Source organism: Helianthus annuus, chromosome 9, assembly GCF_002127325.2.
Source record: "Helianthus annuus cultivar XRQ/B chromosome 9, HanXRQr2.0-SUNRISE, whole genome shotgun sequence".
Taxonomy (NCBI): domain Eukaryota; kingdom Viridiplantae; phylum Streptophyta; class Magnoliopsida; order Asterales; family Asteraceae; genus Helianthus; species Helianthus annuus.
In genome coordinates, this window is record NC_035441.2 from 146275692 (window position 1) to 146294578 (window position 18887).

Here is an 18887-nt window from a genome sequence, read left to right on the forward strand (position 1 = left end):
TATTACACGGGTTGAATAAATGTAATTTGATATATGAAATAACTAGGTTATAACCCCGTGTATTACACGGATTGAGAAAATAAAATATCAAATAGTTAATAACGAAGATTTAACAATTATAAAACGATATTTTAAAACACTTTTCTGATATCCGAACTAAATTTTGTTTTATGTATGATCAAAACTTGTGATGTTTGTCAAGTTTATAAATATAAAAACATCTGAACCATCTATTAGAAAATAAACTGTATCATCGACTTTCTCACGACGTGAACCCAAGTTTTATTTAAATAACACTGGTATTAATTTATTAGTTTTAAAAGTACTGTTGAAATGTTTAGATTAGGCATATAGCAATTAGCCAATTAGATAAACTTATAGCTACAAAATAATATTTAAATTAATTATATAACTATAAATTATCGGTAATTAGTAAGTTATATAACTTTAAAATTTAAACATATAGACCTTAGTTGCATCTTAAAAAGATGGTTGTTTTTGGATAAATTTATTAGTATGATAAATGTAGTTATTATTCTTCTTGTATTTGAAATATATTAAATAAATAAATTATTTATTAAGCAAGAAAATCGTTCCCTCCCCCCTCGTTATGAAAACGCTCGATATTTGTTTCAATTATTAAGATATAATTTCTAATCTAGTAATTAATATAAAGAAGAAAATTGTTCCCTCCACCCTCGTTATGAAAGTGCTCGATATTTGTTTTAATTATTAAGATATAATTTCTAACCTAGTAATTAATATAAATAATAAGATAATTTATGGAACTTTATCCGTAATTTCTTAACATCTGAGCCCCCAACGTCTTTTTTTTTTCTAACCCTTTTAGCCCTAACACTAACCTCATCCATTAAATGTTAGGGGCTAGAAGGGTTAGAAACAAGACGTTAGGGGCCAAAAAAGATTAGAAAAAAAGACGTTGGGAGCTCAGATGTTAAAAATTCTTTTTGGGTTAAAATAGTAAAAGTGCTATAACCAGTTGATAGTCCTCTAAACCGCCTTCAATCACAACAAGGGACTCCCTTAGCTTAAACAGAGACAAAGTAACATGAGTATGGGCTAATCTACCCGGAAGCTTCACTTCTCCAACCTCTTCACTCGTCAAATCAAACGAAACAATCAAGTTATCACACCCATGTCCACCGTAAACCCTATCACTAGCTAGCCAATAAACAACTCCACCTACAACCACCTGTTCCCCAGTACTAAATCTAACAAACTTACTAGGTACATTTACGGTTAAAGCAAGTTGGGATGAATACAGTTATTAAAGACAACTGGAACTTAGGGGTAACTTTGGTAGAAGGTATTTCGGAGGTTCAAGACGTGGAATATATGTTGTCGTGTGTTCGTATGAGTGGTAGCAGTGATATTTGGGTCTGGGATCAGAAGCCAGGCGTCGGTTTTTCTGTTGCTGCTATAAAAACAGCTTTGAGAGGGGATCAGAACGGGCATACAGCCTTTCGGATGCGCTGGGTTAATTGGGTTCCAATTAAAGTTAATATCCTAGTATGGAGAATCGAAAAAAATAGAGTTCCTATTCGCATTGAATTGGCTAAAAGAAGGATTGGTCTGTCGAGTACCATATGTCCGATGTGTGGGATTGAGGAGGAATCCGTCTCTCACGTTTTTGTCTCTTGTGGTTTTGCTTTTGGGGTCTGGAGTAAGGTTTGGAGATAGTGCCGCATGTTTCCTGCTGCTTTTTGGTTCCACCGAAGATATGTTTGGCTGGCAGAACTTGGTCCCGGACACTGGTAGGGGACGGAAGCTGGTCCGAGCTATTATCATGGTTACGTGCTGGTCTATCTAAAAAGAACGAAATAAGGTGGTGTTTTAAAATTCGGATCCTAAGGTGGTTGGAGTTGTGGCGCTCGTGAAATCCATGTCTTTTCTTTGGATAAAGTATAGGTCGAACAATGTTAGGATTGATTGGAATGATTGGGTAAAATACCCGTTGTATATTATGTAATTGGTTGAGCGGTCCTCGTTTTGAGGCCTTGCTCGGTGTTTTAATGAAGTCTAACGTTAAAAAAAAAAAGGTTATAACCCCGTGTATTACACGGATTGAGAAAATAAAATATCAAATAGTTAATAACGAAGATTTAACAATTATAAAACGATATTTTAAGACACTTTTCTGATATCCGAACAAAATTTTGTTTTATGTATGATCAAAACTTGTGATGTTTGTCAAGTTTATAAATATAAAAACATCTGAACCATCTATTAGAAAATAAACTGTATCATCGACTTTCTCACAACGTGAACCCAAGTTTTATTTAAATAACAGTGGTATTAATTTATAAGTTTTAAAAGTATTGTTGAAATGTTTAGATTAGGCATATAGCAATTAGCCAATTAGATAAACTTATAGCTACAAAATAATATTTAAATTAATTATATAACTATAAATTATCGGTAATATTAAGTTATATAACTTTAAAATTTAATCATATAGACCTGAGTTGCATCTTAAAAAGATGGTTGTTTTTGGATAAATTTATTAGTATGATAAATGTAGTTATTATTCTTCTTGTATTTTAAATATATTAAATAAATAAATTATTTATTAAGCAAGAAAATCATTACCTCCCCCCTCGTTATGAAAACGCTTGATATTTGTTTCAATTATTAAGATATAATTTCTAATCTAGTAAATAATATAAAGAAGAAAATTGTTCCCTCCACCCTCGTTATGAAAATGCTCGATATTTGTTTTAATTATTAAGATATAATTTCTAACCTAGTAATTAATATAAATAAATAATAAGATAATTTATGGAACTTTATCTGTAATTTCTTAACATCTGAGCCCCTAACGTCTTTTTTTTTTCCTAACCCTTTTAGCCCCTAACACTAACCCCATCCATTAAAAGTTAGGGGCTAGAAGGGTTAGAAACAAGACGTTAGGGGCCAAAAAGATTAGAAAAAAAGACGTTGGGAGCTCAGATGTTAAAAATTCTTTTTGGGCTAAAATAGTAATAGTGCTATAACCAGTTGATAGTCCTCTAAACCGCCTTCAATCACAACAAGGGACTCCCTTAGCTTAAACAGAGACAAAGTAACATGAGTATGGGCTAATCTACCCGGAAGCTTCACTTCTCCAACCTCTTCACTCGTCAAATCAAACGAAACAATCAAGTTATCACACCCATGTCCACCGTCAACCCTATCACTAGCAAGCCCACTAGCTAGCCAATAAACAACTCCACCTACAACCACCTGTTCCCCAGTACTAAATCTAACAAACTTACTAGGTACATTCACGGTTAAAGCAAGTTGGGATGAATACAGTTATTAAAGACAACTGGAACTTAGGGGTAACTTCGGTAGAAGGTATTTCGGAGGTTCAAGACGTGGAATATATGTTGTCGTGTGTTCGTATCAGTGGTAGCAGTGATATTTGGGTCTGGCATCAGAAGCCAGGCGTCGGTTTTTCTGTTGCTGCTATAAAAACAGCTTTGAGAGGGGATCAGAACGGGCATACAACCTTTCGGATGCGATGGGTTAATTGGGTTCCAATTAAAGTTAATATCCTAGTATGGAGAATCGAAAAAAATAGAGTTCCTATTCGCATTGAATTGGCTAAAAGAAGGATTGGTCTGTCGAGTACCATATGTCCGATGTGTGGTATTGAGGAGGAATCCGTCTCTCACGTTTTTGTCTCATGTGGTTTTGCTTTTCGGGTCTGGAGTAAGGTTTGGAGATGGCGCCGCATGTTTCCTGCTGCTTTTGGTTCCACCGAAGATATGTTTGGCTGGCAGAACTTGGTCCCGGACACTGGTAGGGGACGGAGCTCAGATGTTAAAAATTCTTTTTAGGCTAAAATAGTAAAAGTGCTATACCAGTTGATAGTCCTCTAAACCGCCTTCAATCACAACAAGGGACTCCCTTAGCTTAAACAGAGACAAAGTAACATGAGTATGGGCTAATCTACCCGGAAGCTTCACTTCTCCAACTTCTTCACTCGTCAAATCAAACGAAACAATCAAGTTATCACACCAATGTCCACCGTCAACCCTATCACTAGCAAGCCCACTAGCTAGCCAATAAATAACTCCACCTACAACCACCTGTTCCCCAGTACTAAATCTAACAAACTTACTAGGTACATTGCCGCTATACACACTTCTCCAAACCCCCGTGCTTAACGTAAACACCTCAACTTGCCACGGGACCGCATCTCCCATATCTATATCTATCTTTATCTGAACAATCTTTGGGTCCTTAGTCTCCCGACAAACCCCAGACCCTAAAACGGTTCTATACCTCTCAATCTCATCATCAGCCATATCAGGCAGAAGAACATCAACCGCTTTCCTAATAGAAGGATTCCAGATAACCGCTTTTCTGTCGGTTTTACCGAACAAACAGAATAATCCGTGAGAGCTGTCAATTGTTGTATAATGTTTGCCCATATTAACTACTAATTGGGGAACAGTTACAAAAACCTTATGTTTGGGGAAAGTATCAGTATCAGTATCATCATCGTTGTCATCAATTGAAACATATTTTAGCTCGAGATTAAGAACGTCTTGATAACTTACAAGCAGATGTTGCTGTTGTTGTTGCTTGATATGATTAAGAATGAAATCGGGATTGTCGATCAGTGACTTCCACGCTTTACAGACCGATCGAAATCAAATCAAGGGTTCCACCGGAAGCTTGTGATGATTAGCAGTTGGAGTTCGAAGGGAATGTTGTCTGACATTGTGATTTTGATCTAGGGTTTACAGAGAAATGACCTTTCTTTCTAAGGTGTATGAAATAGAAGATGCGTTTTGTTATTTCAGAAGCAAAACGACACCATACTGGTTAAAGCCGTTAGAACCTAATGTTCAAAACGACACCGTACTGGTTAAAGCCGTTAGAACCTGATGTTGGTAGGCCCAATTATTAAAGTGAAGCCCGCGAGTCCATACCTCAAAACATATAACCGGAAATGTTTTGACAAATGTGACATTAATGTAGAGTTGGGTGTGGATGCAAGAAATGTACCACAATTCTTCCACCGAGCTTTTTGATTACCATTCGTTATTTCGCATAAGTCGAAATGTTGAAATAGTTTTGGATCGCTCATCGTCTTTTGGATATTCTTCACGCTTACATCACTCGAGGAACTACCAACACCAACCGAATCATGACCACTCGAGCTAGCTACTCAACGTATAAAAGTTTGAACGTTCTTTTGCTATTTTTGATTTCTTAAGTGTTTATTCTTTAGTTTAGAAGAGTTTGTGACTAACCCAATACACAAATATATACACATGTTATGTGGGTGAAATGGTTAGAAAAACCAATCTATATTCTATAACGACCATAATGTCGTTTTCCATCGGCTCTATAATGTTAAATAACAACTAATTTGGCTAAAAAAACAAATAAATTGGTTAACCAGTTAAAGGGGGTTAAAAAACCTATTATTGCTGAAAAATCCCAAATTGGTTACTAACCCATAGTTAAAAAAACTCATCATCGGTTAATCCTCTACCGGTTACAAACTGGTTATGGTATCAGTTATTAACCAGTGTTGGTTAAAAAGCCGGTTATTGTGTGCACCACCAGATGCCACAGCTTTGTGAATTTGTCAATTTATATCACTAGTCTATTAAGTGGATGCCATAGCTTTGCGAATTTGTCAATTTATATCATTAGTCTATTAAGTGGATGCAAATACAATGATTTTCATTCCATCTTTTGTTTTATTTATTATAATATCTTCAAATCATTACTTTATTACAAACTGAAGTTTAAAACCATTAAAAATCTGGTAAACTTTAAAAAAAATCTTTCTAAGGGCTTCATTTCTTGGATATAAAATATAATTTTGCGAAAGTAGTTTCAAATGCAACCTCCTTGGCCGTCTCGTCTATGTGTCAAGACAAGGCATATATGTTATTAGCAAAACGCTCAACTCGATACAACCATTCCATCAACTTCTCAATCTCCTCAAGCTTTTACACCGTTCATCCTCAAAAAAAAAAAAAAAAAACAAAACGGATCGGATCGGGTCGGGTCGGTCTTCAGTTAGGCCCACCCTCTCAAGTCTCAACCACCCCGTTTTGTTTCTTGTTCTTGAAAACTGTAATTAGCGGTTCGACCCAACATCCGGACTTAATTTCCAACCCAAATCGATCTCGGGTTCAACCCGGCCCACCTTCTTGTTAACCCATGAATATATATCGAAAGAACATAAATATGAAAGACTATAGAAACCTTATTGACTCTTGGTCATCACGAAATCATCTCCTTCCTTTGCTAGATCCCCAAATCACTACTCAAAATCATCTTCTGCAGATCAATACATCTGTCAACTATGAAGCTTCAAAGATCTGCTCACTGTTTCATTGCTATCATAGGGCTTCTATCCACAATCGCTCACTCAATTCGCTTCGAGATCGAATCGGGTCACACAAGGTGTATAGCAGAAGATATCAAAAGCAATTCGATGACTGTTGGTCATTACTCAATTGTTAACCCTAATGAAGGACAACCTTTACCTGAATCTCACAGAATCACTCTCAGAGTCAGTTCAATTACCAATATTTTAACCTAATTTTGCTTTTTTATTAGAAGCTTGTAATATAGATATTGCTTCTTTGTTTATGTTATTATTTGTTTAAAGTTTTGATTTTTACAGCTTGTATGCTTTGGATTGTAGTATTTGTATTCAGAGTTATTATATACTGAATTGTGGGATTCTAAATTTGCCTGATTACTTTGTCTTGTATGAATCTTGTATTCAGTATACGATGCTGCATAAGATATTTCAGTTTGAATTAGTCTTTGTTTAAACTTGTTATTATATATATATATATATATATATATATAGGTAGAGGATCCTGTAAAAAGTGCTCAAAGTGTGAGAAGTGTAAGAAGTGTAAGAAGTGTATTATAACACTATATATAATACTATATAACACCATATACACATCGTATAACAATATGTAACAACATATAATACCATATAACACTATGTTACACTATATATCATTATATAACAAATATAACACTATACATATATCATAAACATGCTATCAGACAACCTATAGTGTTATATTTGTTATATAATGATATATAGTGTTGCATACTGTTATATGGTATTATATGGTGTTACATATTGTTATACGGTGTTTATATGGTGTTATATAGTATTATCTATAGTGTTATAATACACTTCTTACACTTCTCACACTTTAGGCCCTTTTTACACTATCCTTACCCTATATATATATATATATATATATAGAATAAGTATAATGTACAAAAAGCCTTATCCTACATTATCGTACGCGACAAACTATAGAACTTGCGTAATTATGTTCCATGCGTTATTATCAGTAAGGTTTGACAAAATGAACATGCGTAATAATGTTCCAATGCGTGATTAGGTCAAAAAAAGGATCCCGTGCGTTATTTTGTGTCCAATGCGTGATTTGTGCCTGATCGGACGGTTACGCCCTTCGCGTACATGATGTACGATAAGGGTTTTTGTATGATAACCTTTCCCTATATATATATATATATATATATATTGGTTGTTATATAATTGGAAATTGGGGATTTGTGTGTGTTTTTTTATTGTTGGCATCTTATGTTTTTCGGTTTTGGTACGTATATATGATTCTTTTGTTTTATGTTTCTGGTATTTTGTTGAACTGAATTTTTGCGTAGGTTGCTGTTTCTTGTATGAATGTCTGTGTTATATATATGATACCCGATAAGATATTTCATTTTGAATTACAGGTTTACGTCATGGTCTTTGTTTAAGTTTGTTGTTTTGTTACTTATATGTAATTCTTTTTTTTTGTTTATGGCATTTAGTTGAATTGAATTGTTGCATTGGTTGCTGTTTACTTGTATGAATCCTGTGTGATATATATATGTATGTGTGTGTGTGTATATATGATGCTTCATTAGATATTTCAGTTTGAATTACAGGTTTACGTCATGGTCTTTGTTTAAATTTTATGTTTTTATATAGATATTGCTTGAATTTTTGTTGAAAATTTTAGATTTGTGTGTATTTTTGGTTGGAATCTTTATGTATTCGGTTTTGGTACGTATATATGATTCTTTTGTTTTTTGCCGCTTGGCATTTAGTTGAATTGAATTGTTAAATTGGTTGCTATGCGTGTATATATATAACGCTTCATAAGGTATTTCAGTTTAAATTACAGGTTTACATCACGGTCTTTGTTTATTTTTGTTGCTTTTATATTAGATATTGCTTTCGCTTCAGTTTTTGTTGGAAATTTTAGATTTATGTGTATTTTTTTGTTGGAACCGTCAACCGTCTGTTATTCGGTTTTGGTACGTATATATAATTTCTTTGTTTTTTTGCCTCTCGGCATTTAGTTGAACTGAATTGTTGCATTCGTTTATTTTTTAATGTAATGCAGGTGACATCGGCTTACGGGAATAGCTACCATTCGTCTGAAAATGTGCAATCGGGTCAATTCGCTTTTCAGGCTGTTGAGGCTGGAGATTAGGCCATGGGGTATGGGGCTTGGGTTGGGGCGTGGGTTGGGGTAAAACGCCCAAGGCACCACCCCGGGTGGGCTTGGGTTGGGGCGTGGCCCCTTGGGGCTTGGCTTTCAAGCCGGGCGTGGGGCGGGGGAGCAAGCTGACATGGCTGATATGGCGGGCTGTGAATGGTTATAAATATATATATATACATATATTAAAAAAAAAAAGCTGAACCCAAGCCCCAACCCAAGCCCCACCATACTCCCTTCAAAGTGGGTTCAAAACTTGAGTTTTGAATTTCCAGGTGTCAACCAATTCCCCAACCCAAGCCCCACCATACCCCATGGTCTTACATGGCCTGCTTTTTTGCCATTGATCAGCAACCGCCGCTTAAAATTCCGGTTGAGTTCGATTGGAGGTCTGGTGTAGCGGCTAAAGATTGGTCAAATGTTGCCAAGAAAGGTTCAGTCGACGTAAGATTATCAATCCGTTTTTGTTATCATATATGACGCTATGCATGCATATTTATATTTTTAGTTCTCTACTTTTTTAGTTTGAACTTAGCTAACATTTTAACGTTTATTTGTTTGCCTTGAAGCGATATAACATATCTTTAATGTGCCTATGTGAGGCATTAGTAACAAAGTATGATGTCACAGTATAGATGATACTCCCTTATATCACACCGTACCTTTTTTAGAATGTCCTGTGAAATAACGAATTTTTTTTCAGAGTTTCCCAGTTAATTATATACACACGCATGCACGTATAACTTCATTAATAAAGCTCAAAAGGTAGATCGAAAGAATTATTGTTATTGACTAGGGTTACATGAGTCCTGGCTCACGAGTATTGGCTTATTTTTCCGCGTCGATTCGACTCACTTAATATCAGTTATCGGTTATCGGTCCCCATGTAAAATATTGGTGTCAAATATCGGTAGCAATATTATCGGCGATATTGACCGATTTTCCCGATATTACCTTTCTTATTAGTTCTACCATTCATCTTTCTTCTTATTGCTGCTATTAGTGTTTTAAGTCTTAATTGTTAATTTGTTAGTGTTTTAAGTCTTAATCAATTCCTACTTGCTACAATTGTAGTGTTTTGCAAGTTGCGAAAGTTGAATTGTTAGTGTTACATTGCTATATATATATAAATTCATCATGATATTAAAATTACAGATATCCCACCGCTATAACGGATATCTCAAATATCGTTCCTTGACCGATATCCGATCTTTTGCTGCATTAACTGCTTAGAACCCGAGTTGACCCATTCATAAGTAAATGGGATGAAATTGAAGTTTTGTTTTTTACCATTTCCTTTTTGGCATTTTTGCTTATTTTCAGGCAATGGAATATGAGCTGAAGAAACTTGCATATACCATCACTTCAATTCATGACGAAATGATATATCTCAGAGATAGGTTAGTGAATAATCTACCAAAATATTCATACTTTTATCTCTTGTAGGGGCAAATTTGGTATTTCAGAAGTCGATAATGTTGGTTCAAATCTGGAGTTTAGCCTTTTAGAACGTCAAAAACTAATTAAACACTTTGAAATAATATATGCAGTAATACATGATGCTTGACATACTACTTTATTCGAATTGAAGTTTCTTTTTCTTTTTCTTTTTCTTTTGAGTAAAATGCCATTTTTGTCCCTGAGGTTTGACCAGTTTTGTGACTTTTGTCCAAAGGTTTGTTTTTTCGCATCTGGATCCAAGAGGTTTGAAATATTTGCTATTTTCATCCGGCTCGTTAACTCCATCCATTTTCTCTGTTAAGTCAGTGGTTTTTTCGTCTTTTTTGTTAGCTTAAAGGGCAATTTAGTCTTTTTCACTTTAGGTACAAGCATTTAGCATAATGTACAAGTATTCAAAAGAACGAATAGCCCTTTAAGTTAACAAAAAGAAGACGAAAATACTCCTACCTTAACGGAGAAAAATGGATGGAGTTAACTAGCCGGATGAAAATGGCAAGCTTTTAAACCTTTTGGATTCAGATGCGAAAAAACAAATCTTTTGACGAAAGTCGCAAACCTCAGAGACGAAAATGACATTTTACTCTTTTTTTTTTTTTTTTTTTTTTTTCAAAAGCATGCCTCTACATGTTGATAACAAACAATAATTTTGACCTGTACCATTTCGGCACATCATCAAGGGTATATACGTGTTTGTTTTTTAGGGATTTTCGTGATGGACCGTATTATTTTGAACACACATTTCATATGTTATATAACAGGGAACGAGAGATGCAAGAGCTTAACAAAGTCACAAATTCAAGAATGGCATGGTTGAGTTTTCTCTCACTTTTCATATGCTTATCAGTCGCGGGTATGCAAATTTGGCACTTGAAATCTTTCTTTGAAAAGAAGAAGCTCATTTGATACCGATCTTTTTTAGTTATAAGGATGGATTTTAATTCAAATACATGTAGCATCAACAAATTAAATGACTGAGAGAATAAACTAACTATGATATTTTATATTTGATCTTTTCTATTATCATTATTTGCGAGTCTTGTTATTCCATTGTATGTGAGTTTTTGTTCTTATATTCGTCAACAAAGTTGAATATGTAGGCCTAGTAAGGCCATGTGTAGTCGCTCGTTATGGGGCTCCATCTTGGGCCATATCTACTATGGGATGATGTGTATACGCGGGGTGATGTGTTTGGTTTCTCTCTCTCACACACACACCATTCAAAATGCGTAAGAGTCACATTAGATGTTATAATCAATTTTACGTGTCTTTATTAGTGATTGGGCTGTGATAACTCATATCTAGTAATTGATTGATCATACATGTTTTATAGGATCAATACATCTCCTAATGTGTATTTTGGACCTTAATGGTCATGATTGACCATCAGTGACTCTAATTGATCATCATTAACCTTAACCAACTTTCATTTGACCCTTTATTTAATTTAATTGATCATCAATGGCCTTAATTGGCTATTGACCCTGATTGACCACTAATTTCGTGTTATTAATCATCATTGACTGTGTATGATCACCATTAACCATAACTGAGCATCAATGACTCTAATCGACAATCAACAACTCTAGCTGACCATAAATGACTTTGCTTAATCACATGCATCTAACATTATTAACCATCAATGGCATTGCTTTATCATATGCCATTATGGGTCGTGGTAACCATACGTTGATGACTTGGTCATCATATGCCATTATTCGACACATCTAGTTATTTAATGTAACCTATAGAAGCATTACGTGTTGGAAAATAAGTGAAAATAGCATTTTTCACAAATATAGGAAAATGATTTTTTCCTATTTTGGACTAGAAATAAATATAATAAAATGAGCGGGTTTTATGTATTTATTTGTGGGTTTGTGTTCTATGTTGGAAGAGCTTCGCAACGAACTAAACCACGTCCAAAACCGAGCAAAGATGAATGAGATATCGATGCTCAAAGTTGGGTGTTTGGAACATTCAATGTTGAAACTAAAGGGAAAGTAGCACCTTGTCCCACATAGGAGGAGAGATGGAACTTAAATGGGTATTTAAGGTGGAACTCTCCATCATTATTGTTTCATGGAAGCACACACTAGTGTCCTCGCGAAGGGTGCGGAGCACCCTAACTCGCACTCGCACTCGCACACGCCGCGCGCGCGTGGCGTGGGCGATGAGGCGCAATGTGGCGCTTTGATGGCGCACTTCGCACGCTCGCATCGCCGCGAGCCGCTTGAGAGCCGCCTTTGTATTTTTTACCGCGCGCGCGTGGTGAAGCACAAGGGTTGCAAGGACCAAGTGGTAGGTGATGCGGCGCATGACGTGGCAGTCATGCGCATGCGCGCGCGGGTACACGAGGCGCGCGTTTGGGAGCATGGTGCATGGGTCCTACTGTGCCGTGTGCGGCGCACCAGAGTGAGCCAATACGGCGCGACTGTGTGGCGCGCACGTATAGACTCACAGGTGACGTGGCGCACGCCGCAACGCCGCATGGCAGTGAGCCAAGAGGCCGCGCGCAGAAGCTTCCAGCATTGAATGACAGGGCAGTTTCAGTCCAGCTTCGTAACTGACGAGTTAATAGGCTTTGACTGAGAATTAAATGACGTATTAAATTGCATTGAAGACGTTTAATGCAATTTAAACCTCTCATTTAATTCATTTTGACTGTTTCAACCTAGGAGCTGTATAAATACAGCTCCATACCCACTTCAGAAGGACATCAGCAACACAACAGCAATCTAAACTTTCTCTCCAGAATTTTCTTGCAGCTTTCAAGGTAACCTTCGGGTTGTAGGCGAACTCCGGCAGTACTACTGCTCCGGCTGTTGTACCCTGGGAAACAAAACGAGTACTCTTGGGAGACTCGGAATTTGTTTTAAGGGAAGCGTGTTGAACACGTGACTCAGCCACTCTGCTTCTACTCCTTTCTTGTATTTTGGTTTATTTCAGTTGTATTCGTACTAGTATTTTAGCTTTCTAATTTCTGTATTGTAATCATATTAATAAAATTTGTTTTATTTTATTTAATTACGCGAACGGTTCCTACAAGAAATTTTTTGACTAAACTTTTAAAATTTTAATTTTTTCAGAATGTCGACCTCAAACAACAACAATACGAATGTTGTAGTTGGAACCCCTGCCAACACTGTGGGAGCGTCCACAGTGGCAAATCATGCTGAAAGACCTGAGAAGTTCTCGGGTCTACACTTCAAGCGGTGGCAACAGAAGATGTTCTTCTACTTGACCACCATGAACCTTGCGAGGTTCTTGACGGAAACCGCTCCCCAACCTGCGGAAGGGGAGACCGACGCTCAGGCTCTGAGCGCGGTAGATGCGTGGAAGCATTCGGATTTCATATGTCGAGGCTATGTACTCAACGGTCTCTCGGATGCTTTGTATAATGTGTACTATAATATCAAGACTTCCAAAGAATTATGGGAGTCCTTGGAGAAAAAGTACAAAACGGAGGATGCGGGAACAAAGAAATTTGTTGTCGCCCGTTTCTTGGACTTCAAAATGGTTGATAACAAGCCGGTTATGAATCAAGTCCAGGAGTTGCAAATTATACTAAATGACATCCATGCCGAGGGAATGATACTTAGCGAGACATTTCAAGTGGCAGCCATGATTGAGAAATTACCTCCTGCTTGGTTGGATTTTAAGAATTATCTTAAACACAAGCGGAAGGAAATGTCGGTGGAGGACCTTGTTCTTCGTCTTCGTATAGAAGAGGAGAATAGGATCGCCCTAAAAAACAGCCTTGTGCAGCCTAGTGCTAGCGCAAATCTGGTTGAGCATGGGCAATCCTCTAAGGGCGCGAAGAGCAAGGGGAAAAAGGACAAAGGGAAAGGGAAAGCAAAGGCTAGCAACCTTGGACCGAAGAAAGGGGTTGTGAAAAAGAAACCTCAAACGTTCCAAGGGACTTGTTACAACTGTGACGAGCCGGGGCATCGGGCTAACCAATGCAAGAAACCAAAGCGTGAGCGTGCGCACATGGTGGATGAAGACGGAATGCCTTTGGTGGCAATGATTTCCGACAAAAGCGCAATGATGGATGAGGTCAATACTGTGACCAACACTCCAAAAGGATGGTGGGTTGATACGGGTGCGACCCGTCACGTTTGTGCAGACAAAAGTCTCTTTACCACCTTCAAGGCGCTTTCTGGAGAAGAGAAGCTGTATATGGGAAATGCAGCCACCGCTGACATCATGGGTGAAGGAACGGTGATCTTGAAGTGGACTTCGGGGAAGGAGCTCACTCTAAGCAACGTGTTGTATGTCCTAGACTTGCGCAAGAATCTAGTCTCGGGATGGTTGCTTAACAAGTTTGGATTTCGTTTAGTTTTTGAGAGCGATCAATTTGTACTAACTAAACGAGGAACGTATGTAGGCAAGGGTTATGCCCAAAATGGAATGTTCAAATTGAATGTAATGGCTGTCAAGAACATGAATAAAATTGCTACTACTTCTACTTATATGCTTGAGTTTTCTGAATCGAATAAATGGCATGGTAGATTAGGTCACGTTAATTTTAATTCAATACGCCGTTTAATCAATTTAAATTGTATACCAACATTCCATATTGATTCACACTATAAATGTGAAACATGCGTTGAATCCAAACTTACAAGAACATCATCGAAATCGGTTGAACGAATAACCGAACCCCTTGATTTAATTCACACTGATATTTGTGATTTAAAAGCGGTACCCACAACAGGTGGAAATAAGTACTTCATCACGTTTATTGACGATAGTACTAAATATTGCTATGTATATTTACTAAAAAGTAAAGATGAAGCAATAAGTAAATTTATCTTGTATAAAAATGAAGTTGAGAATCAACTTCAAAAGAAGATAAAAGCTTTGCGAAGCGATCGAGGAGGCGAATATGTTGCACCTTTTGCCGAGTTATGCGCAAAAAGTGGCATTGTACATGAGTGTACACCTCCTTACTCTCCACAATCAAATGGCGTGGCGGAACGAAAGAACCGCACATTGAAAGAAATGATGAACGCCATGTTGATAAGTTCTGGGGTGAGCCACGAACTGTGGGGGGAAGCCATTCTCTCGGCTAATTATCTTTTGAACAGGATACCACTCAAAAAGAGAGACGAAACTCCATATGAGTTATGGAAAAGGAAGAAACCTTCATACAAATACTTGAAAGTGTGGGGGTGCCTAGCAAAGGTGACTGTACCACCTCCTAAGGCTCTTAGGATAGGACCCAAAACTGTTGATTGCATATTTATTGGGTATGCACATCAAAGTAGTGCACATCGCTTTCTTGTACATGAGTCCAAGAATCCTGATGTACACGTAAACACTATTATGGAGGTGAATTCTAACGTTGTGTCTTACTTTGAAAATGTGTTTCCTTTGAGAAAACAAACACATGCAACGTCATCAACACCTAATTTTGAAGTAGGTGAAAGTTCATCTACACCAGTTGATGAGGTGGTTCATGATAAGACACATGAACAACCTGAGGTTGAAGAAAGCGATCGTAGGCGAAGTAAAAGGCAAAGGGTTGAAAAATCCTTCGGTCCAGACTTCGTTAGCTATATGGTTGAGGGCGAGCCCAATACATATCGCGAAGCGGTCTCCTCTTCAGAAGGACCTCAATGGAAAGAAGCAATAAGAAATGAAATAGATTCTATATTGCAAAATCATACTTGGGAGTTAGTAGATCTTCCACCTGGTTGCAAACCACTTGGATATCGCTGGATATTCAAAAGGAAGATGAAAACTGATGGAAGTATTGATAAGTACAAGGCTAGGTTGGTGATTAAAGGATTTAGACAAAAGGAAGGTCTAGATTACTTTGATACCTACTCTCCTGTGACGCGCATAACCTCGATTAGATTGGTTCTTGCTATAGCGGCTTTACGAAATTTGGAAGTTCACCAAATGGACGTTAAAACCGCATTTCTAAATGGCGATTTAGAAGAAGAAATTTACATGGAGCAACCTGAAGGTTTCTCCGCCCCTGGTCAAGAGGGTAAAGTATGTAAACTCGTCAAGTCTTTGTATGGCTTGAAGCAAGCACCAAAACAATGGCACCAAAAGTTTGATCATGTCATGATTGACAATGGTTTCAAAATAAATGAGTGCGACAAATGTGTTTATTTCAAAGACACAAATGAAGGTTATGTCATCTTATGCCTTTATGTAGATGATATGCTTATCATTGGGAGTAATGATAAAATTATCAAAGCTACTAAAAGCATGTTGAAAGCGAGATTTGACATGAAAGACATGGGTCTAGCGGATGTGATTCTTGGAGTAAAGATCATAAGAACCCAAGATGGTCTTGTGTTAAGTCAATCTCACTATGTGGATAAAATTCTTGAAAAATTCAACTCGGGAGATACGAGTGTAGCTCGAACCCCAGTTGATACCTCCCAACATCTCAAGAAGAATAAAGGAGATGGAGTTGCTCAGTTAGAGTATTCAAGAATTATAGGCAGTCTAATGTATCTAATGACATGTACTAGACCCGACTTGGCTTACGCGGTGAGTAGGCTAAGTAGATACACCAGCAATCCGTGCGCGGATCATTGGAAGGCTATCACGAGGGTGCTTAGATACATACGATACACAAGAGACTATGGACTGCATTATACCCGACAACCAGCAGTGATCGAAGGATACACTGATGCAAACTGGATATCGGATAATAAAGATTCCAAATCAACAAGTGGTTACGTGTTTACACTTGGAGGAGCTGCTATTGCTTGGAAGTCTTCTAAGCAAACGGTCATAGCGAGATCCACAATGGAATCTGAATTTATCGCCTTGGATAAGTCAGGCGAGGAGGCGGAATGGCTACGTCAATTCGTGGAAGATATTCCAAGATGGCCAAAGCCTTTACCAGCCATATGTGTACATTGTGATAGCCAATCAGCGATTGGTAGAGCTCAAAGCTTGATGTACAATGGCAGATCAAGGCATATGCGACGTAGACATAACACGATACGACAACTACTCTCAACGGGTGTTATCACAATTGATTATGTGAGATCAGCGGATAACATTGCGGACCCGTTTACAAAAGGCTTAAGCAGAGAGTTAGTAGAAACGTCGTCAAGAGGAATGGGACTAAAGCCCGTGGAAAATGGGAATATGAGGGAAACCTAACTTAGTTGACTGGAGATCCCAAGATCTAAGTTCAATAGGACAACTTAATCATATTACCAAAACGGAGTCACTGTGGGGGAGTACCCCAAACTAAATAAAAGGGAGTTACATATACTTCCTAGTCCATTCCAATCAGTGACATGAAGTGAGGTTAAGCATATTAAGGTTAATGATTTCGGGAAATCAAATAACCATGATGCTTTTAATGATTCATGGGAATCACCTATGTTAGAGAGAAGTGGGGTCGCTTCAAATGGATTTGTGGGGTGCGCAAATCCTAGAGCTCTCGCAGAACCAGGCTAGTGTTCCAGGACCATAATAGGACACGACAATGAGGAGTTGGCCAAACCAGGGAGAGTATTGTGTGAAGTGTATTGTCGTTTACACAAATGGGGGTATGTTCAAGGACATCGCGTCTACACACCGCTAGTAAGCTAAGTGCGCTTCACAAAAGAAGGTTCAAAGGCTTCAACCTACCTATCTTGCAATACTCAACTGTCGAAGTTTATCGTTGAAAAGTGTAAGGAAAGATCCATTTCCATACATGTGGGGGATTGTTGGAAATTTGATGAAAATAGCATTTTTCATGTGGGGGATTGTTGGAAAATAAGTGAAAATAGCATTTTTCACAAATATAGGAAAATGATTTTTTCCTATTTTGGACTAGAAATAAATATAATAAAATGAGCGGGTTTTATGTATTTATTTGTGGGTTTGTGTTCTATGTTGGAAGAGCTTCGCAACGAATTAAACCACGTCCAAAACCGAGCTAAGATGAATGAGATATCGATGCTCAAAGTTGGGTGTTTGGAACATTCAATGTTGAAACTAAAGGGAAAGTAGCACCTTGTCCCACATAGGAGGAGAGATGGAACTTAAATGGGTATTTAAGGTGGAACTCTCCATCATTATTGTTTCATGGAAGCACACACTAGTGTCCTCGCGAAGGGTGCGGAGCACCCTAACTCGCACTCGCACTCGCACACGCTCGCGCACGCGTGGCGTGGGCGATGAGGCGCAATGTGGCGCTTTGATGGCGCACTTTGCACTTCGCACGCTCGCATCGCCGCGAGCCGCTTGAGAGCCGCCTTTGTATTTTTGACCGCGCGCGCGTGGTGAAGCACAAGGGTTGCAAGGACCAAGTGGGTGATGCGGCGCATGACGTGGCAGTCATGCGCATGCGCGCGCGGGTACACGAGGCGCGCGCACGTATAGACTCACAGGTGACGTGGCGCACGCCGCACCGCCGCATGGCAGTGAGCCAAGAGGCCGCACGCCGCACGGCAGTGAGCCAAATGGTCGCACGCCGCACGGCAGTGAGCCAAGAGGCCGCATGGGCGCGCGCGCGCGCAGAAGCTTCCAGCATTGAATGACAGGGCAGTTTCAGTCCAGCTTCGTAACTGACGAGTTAATAGGCTTTGACTGAGAATTAAATGACGTATTAAATTGCATTGAAGACGTTTAATGCAATTTAAACCTCTCCTTTAATTCATTTTGACTGTTTCAACCTAGGAGCTGTATAAATACAGCTCCATACCCACTTCAGAAGGACATCAGCAACACAACAGCAATCTAAACTTTCTCTCCAGAATTTTCTTGCAGCTTTCAAGGTAACCTTCGGGTTGTAGGCGAACTCCGGCAGTACCACTGCTCCGGCTGTTGTACCCTGGGAAACAAAACGAGTACTCCTGGGAGACTCGGAATTTGTTTTAAGGGAAGCGTGTGTTCACGTGCCTCAGCCACTCTGTTTCTACTCCATTTCTTGTATTT

General features: G+C 38.2%; 2 protein-coding genes across 2 annotated transcripts; one reads left to right on the forward strand and one right to left on the reverse strand.

Moving 5' to 3' along the window:
- Positions 1 to 973: 973 nt before the first annotated feature.
- LOC118481797 (F-box/kelch-repeat protein At3g23880-like) lies at positions 974 to 4439 on the reverse strand. Its single transcript, XM_035977070.1, has 2 exons — positions 4028 to 4439; positions 974 to 1158 (listed from the first exon to the last, which is right to left on the reverse strand). The coding sequence occupies exons 1-2, from the start codon at positions 4437 to 4439 to the stop codon at positions 974 to 976; spliced, it is 597 nt and encodes a 198-aa protein (XP_035832963.1).
- Positions 4440 to 6214: 1775 nt separating this feature from the next.
- Positions 6215 to 11006, forward strand: LOC110915226 (transmembrane emp24 domain-containing protein p24delta7). The gene is made up of 4 exons (XM_022159888.2): positions 6215 to 6547; positions 8424 to 8963; positions 9843 to 9919; positions 10739 to 11006. Exons 2-4 carry the CDS (start codon positions 8844 to 8846, stop codon positions 10881 to 10883), a joined length of 342 nt encoding a protein of 113 aa, XP_022015580.1. The 5' UTR covers positions 6215 to 6547; positions 8424 to 8843; the 3' UTR covers positions 10884 to 11006.
- The last annotated feature ends 7881 nt before the right edge of the window (positions 11007 to 18887 follow it).